Source organism: Chaetura pelagica, unplaced genomic scaffold (genome assembly GCF_000747805.2).
Source record: "Chaetura pelagica isolate M959 unplaced genomic scaffold, ChaPel_1.0 scaffold804, whole genome shotgun sequence".
NCBI classification, from domain to species: Eukaryota; Metazoa; Chordata; class Aves; order Apodiformes; family Apodidae; genus Chaetura; species Chaetura pelagica.
This window is the reverse complement of record NW_009952901.1, coordinates 12,489-17,758: the sequence shown is the minus strand read 5'-3', so window position 1 is coordinate 17,758 and position 5,270 is coordinate 12,489. Positions and strand designations below refer to the sequence as shown.

The following is a 5,270-nucleotide window of genomic DNA, read 5'->3' as shown; positions in this document are numbered from 1 at the left end:
CCCCTCCCCCCCCAATTTCTTACCAAACCAAGCCCTTTTTTTGGGATTTTTTAAATGATTTCTCATTCGTTCTTTCTCTTTTGGAACCTTCTCCTCACCTTGGACCTGGAATCCAACACCTTGGAATCCTGATCCCAGTTACCTGAGCTGACCAACCTGGTGTTGAGTTTCATCCCTCAACCCATGCAACCTTCCCCATTAGCATTAATTATTGATGCCTTTAATTAACACCTTGATGAGGCACCAACCCCTCGGTCTCCTCGCCCGGATCCGACTCAGGATTCAATTCCAAGACCTTCTGCTCTCACTCCATTCCCTGCTCCATCCCTTGGACACCCCGAGGGTCTCTCACTGGTGGAGACACTTCCCCAGTTCCACCCACAAGGCTCATCCCAGTTTCCATCCCAGTTTCTTCACCCAATCCCACTTGATTTGAGCCCTGGTTGGTCAGTGATGATGCTGGATATTGCCAGAGAGGGGAAAGTTTGGAGCTTGAGGGTCATCCCACCCATCTCCACCATCTCTCCAGGCTTGGGAACTCCCAAGATTTGATGGGAATGTTTTCTCCATTACCCTTTTTTTGGGATCTTTCTCTGAGTTTTGACCAGTGAGGAGTTTGTTGGTGCTGGGCTTTGTTGGGGACACACGGTGGGATTGATGGTGGTGACACCAAAGCCTGGTGACCTCCTGGAAGGCAGGGGGGACATCCAGAGGGATCTGGAGAGGCTGGAGAAGTGGGTTGTTGGGAAGTGCAGGAAGGTCAACGAGGTCAAGGGCAAAGTCCTGCACGTGGGTCGGGACAATCCCAAGCAGAGATAGAGGAGAATGGATGGAGAACAGGCTGGAGGAGAAGGATCTGGGGGTGGTGGTTGGTGAGGAGCTCAACGTGGGTTGGCACCATGTGCTGGAGCCCAGAGACCACCCGTGTCCTGGGCTGTGTCACCAGCAGGTCAAGGAGGGGATTCTCTTCCTCTGGTGAGACCCCACCTGGAGAACTGGGACCAGTTCTGGAGCTCCCAGGTTCAGAATGTTCCTGGAGGAAGCCCAGAGGAGGTCACAGAGATGGTCCCATGGAGCAGCTCTGGAGCCAGGCTGGGAGAGTTGAGGTGTTGATCCTGGAGAGGAGAAGTCTCCAGGGAGAGCTTAGAGCAGCTTCCAGTGCCTGAAGGGGCTCCAGGAAAGCTGGGGAGGGACTTGGGCCAAGGGCAGGAGTGATGGGATGAGGGGGATGAATGAAAACTGGAAGAGGGAGGTTGAGGTTGGACATGAGGAGGGAATTCTGGGCTGTGAGGGTGGGGAGAGCCTGGGCCAGGTTGCCCAGGGAAGCTGTGGCTGCCCCATCCCTGGGGGTGTTGAAGGGCAGGTTGGATGGGGCTTGGAGCAGCCTGGGCTGGTGGGAGGTGTCCCTGCCCATGCAGGGGGTTGGATCTAGATGACCTTGAAGGTCCCATCACCCCAAACCATCCCCTGATCCTGTGGTTTTCCAGGCTTTCTCCCAGTCCCTGGTTGGCCGAGCAGCTTCTCGGGATGTTTTCCCTCCGGAGGAACCGTGGGTGGGAATTGGCACCAAATGAGGGGCTGAAACCCACAGAATTCCAGAGGAGGTTGGGCAAGAACCTCTTTATCACTCTTGGCATCTTCATTTGCCAAGCAGTAATCAAGAGATTAATTAATTAACTCTGTTTGGGCCTCAGCAGGGCCAGGATGGGCTGGTGACAAACCTGGGTCCATCTTTGGGGACAACCTGGTGCCACCACATTCCTGGAGGGACCTGAGCACCCCAGAGGGTCCCTGGGTTCATTTTGTCCTTTCACGTGGTGATTTTGGGGACAGACTTGAAGGAAAAGGGGAACCAAAGGGTTGGGATGGTCCAAGTAGGAGCCCATCCTGGTTGTTCCCCAACTTGATAATTGTGGAGACAACCACGTGGGGATTCGTGGTCGATCCAACCTTTTCCAGAACAGCTCTTCTTTGTTCCACCAAGGAGCCACCCAACCCCCACCATGTGCTGAGGAGCACGTGTGGTGGGATCAGCTCCAGCTTTTCCCAGCAATTCCAAGTGGTTTTGGGGTTGTTTTGGTTTCTCTGGATGGTTTTGAAGGTGGATGTTCCAGCTGGTGGGTCACAAGGCAAAGTCGAACGTGGTGACTCGGAGGCTCCAAAGGGCAGGAGGAACAGTTGGTGGGGGGTGGGGGAAGAAGAGAAACCAACCTCCAAAAAAGCTCTTGAGATGAAGGAGAAAATTCCCTCAGGAGAAAGACACAAATTCAGGATGGTTTTCCATTTTTGGGAGAGGGATCTGGAGCTGCTCTTGGGGTTCCACCTCCTCCAGGGGTTCCCAAGAGCAAGACCCAGACTCAGATTCCACCCAACAGCCCCACCAGGGGGATCTGGAGCTGCCATGGAAGGGTTATGGGTGGGCTGGGTGATCTCCTGCCAGGAATTGCACTGGGATCACTAGGTCCAGGTGGTGCTCCTGGACATGGAGCAGCTTGGATCTGTGTGGGGAGGGACACTGGAAGCACCTCGAGAAGCCCACGAGTCCCTCCAACCCCAAATCTTGACCGCGTCGTCCCCCCAGACCTCACCACGCCTTCAAAAACTGCCCAAAAGGTGGTTTTGGGGAGGGTGTGGTTGAGCTGGGGCAGGTGCCACGTGTCCCTCTGACCACGTCCTGCTCCAGAGGTGCCCAACAAGTTTGGTTGGACCAGGGAGAAGATAAAAAAAACAGTCTTATTGGTGTTTTTTTGACGCGCCCGACGGAGCCGCGTTGGTTTTTCTGGCGCTCTCAGGATGTCGCAATCCTGAGGGATTGGGGGGGGGGGGTTGGGGTTGGTTTGTGCTTCTCCTGGATGAGATTCCTGGAGAATCTGGTTTCTCCAGCTCATCTCCTGACCCAGGGATGGTTGAAGTGTTTGTTGGGGCTCTTGGCCAGGTCTGGGTGGCTCACGTGGCTCAGGAGTTGGTGGCAGGTCCCGACATCCGGTCCTGTGATTCAGGGAGGGAGAAGCCAACGAGTAAATCCTGCTGGTGGTGCTGAGGGAGCTGAGTTTGGAAGCTTTGGTGACCTCAACTTCATGTCTCACCACCTCAGAGGTGACCCCTCCTGCTGGTTCTGGAAGGGGGACAATCCATGGGTGGTGGTCTCTTCACCTCCAGGTGGTCCCAAAGCCAAGAATGAAAAAGCCAAACAGCAAAAAACTGGAGACAAGGAGAAGTTTTGGTGGTTTATTGACCCACCAGGAGGGGATGGGTTTGTCCTCCTGGAACTTCCCAAAGTTGTTCTGAGCTCTGGAGCTGCTGGGCTGGGACCAGGAGGAGCTTCCTCAGCTTTCCCAGCATCATTCCTGTCCCAACAAGACAGGACAAGCTCCTGCCAACGTGTCCCAACCAGCCCTGTTCAGCTTCTCCATCCCTCTGCTGCTCTTCAACTCCCTTAATCCCTCTCCAAGCTCCTTGTCCTCAGCTGGGTGGGAATCCCATGGGTAGAGGGAGGGAAGGGAGATGATTCCATGAAGATCCAAGTGTCACCTCAACTCTTCATCCCATCCCTTCTCCAGCCCAGAACGTGACCGTGGAGGAGATCATGTTGGCCTACAAGCAAGCCTGCCAGAAGTTGAACTGCAAGCAGATCCCCAAGCTCCTGAGGCAGATACAGGTAGAACTTCTCCAGGTGTTGTCCCCAACAACCCTTAGGACACCACTTTTGGGAAGAGAAGCTCCTGGTTGGTGTGTGTCCCCCACCAGGTCCATCCCAACAGCCCTTGATGCCAACGCTTTGAGCCTCAGGTGCTGGGCTGGGTGGGAAGCAGAGGATGGTGGGGACCTCATCCCAGAACCCCCCATGGACCCCATTTGAGCCCCAGGTGCTGGGCTGGGTGGGAAGCAGAGGATGGTGGGGACCTCATCCCAGAACTCCCCATGGACCTCAACCCACAGCCCCCCATGGACCCCAAATCCCTTGTCTTGATCCCACCTGAGCCCCTTTTTTGGAACCCACCAAAGACCCTTTCTGGTTTGGATCCCACCCAAGTCCCTTTGTGCTTTGGGTCCCACCACCCCCAGCACCCCCTTCTCCACCCCCATCCCCACCACCCCTTTACCCCCAATCCCCCAGACCCTCCAGAGGTTCCCACCATTCCCAGTAAACCCATTCCCAGCTCCTCTCTTCATTCCCATCAGGATGTCCCCTCGTTATTCCCACCCCTTCATTCCTTCTTCCTTTCTCCTCCTGAAGACCAAACCCTCCTTTTTTTGGGGTCTTCTGCAGGAATTTCAGGACCTGGCTCCCAGAATAGACTGTTTGGATCTCAAAGGTGAGTTCCTTTCCCATTCCCATGGGATTTCATTTCTCTCCTGGACCATCTTGGTGTTTCCTCCCAACTTTTCCTGGGTTCCTCCTCCCACCAGGCAGGAGGAGAAGTTTGTGGGTGAGGAGAACATGAAGGTGTCCTAAGGTTTGGGCCCAACCCCCCCCAGATGTTGGGGTGGGGAGGACAAACCCAACGAGAAGCTCATGGGTCAAGACAAGACCAAGGAGGGTTCATTTCTCACCCTCTTTCCCACCAGGGTGGACAAGGGATGAGGTTTGGGGTCAGTTCACAGTCTGGTGGTTCCTCCTCAAGGAGGAGGGTTCCTCACACTTCCTGCTTCCCCACGGGGTCCTTCCCATGGGAGAGGGTCTTCCATGAACTTCTCCATCAGTCCTTCCCACCAGGTCAGGAGCTGCAGATCCAAGTCCACTGGCAGCAAATCCACCTTCACCCCTCCTGGTGCCTTCAGGTCCTGGTCCCCAGAGCTACTCTGGGCTTGTTCTTCCTTGAGTGATGAACCTCATGAGGTTCCTCCTCACCCCAACTCTCCAACCTGTCCAAGTCACTCTGGGTGGCACCTTGTCCTTCATGACCTGGGGAGCCCAGAGCTGGACCCAGAGGTGTGTCCCCCCCAAGAGGGGCAGGAGAACCTCCCTGACCCTGGGATGGGGCTGGGAGACAGAAACTCCCCCTTTCCCTGAGTTTTTGGTGGCACAACCACCCCCTTTGTGGTTGAACTGGGGGAAGAACCTCCTGGGGTTGAGGTGGGTTCCCCAAACCCTTCGAGTGGCCACAGGGAACCAAAGATCCCTTTGGATCCTCCCTGGGGATCCCTCTCCTGGTGCTGCTGGTGACCCCATGGGTGGCTTTGGGACCTCCCTGGTGTGACCTCTCCTTGGAGGAACATCCCTTGAGGTCCTTCTGGGCTGGGCAGGTGGGAACAAACCATCAGGAATG

General features: G+C 55.6%; 1 protein-coding gene across 1 annotated transcript in view; it reads left to right on the top strand.

The window, feature by feature from the left end:
- Positions 1-657: 657 nt before the first annotated feature.
- PPP1R37 (protein phosphatase 1, regulatory subunit 37) overlaps positions 658-5,270 on the top strand; it is a 12,878-nt gene continuing 8,265 nt past the window's right edge. The window contains exons 1-3 of the mRNA XM_009995643.1: positions 658-793; positions 3,561-3,658; positions 4,271-4,316. Of these exons, the coding sequence (XP_009993945.1) occupies positions 658-793; positions 3,561-3,658; positions 4,271-4,316 (280 nt within the window). The remainder of the gene's footprint in view (positions 794-3,560; positions 3,659-4,270; positions 4,317-5,270) is intronic.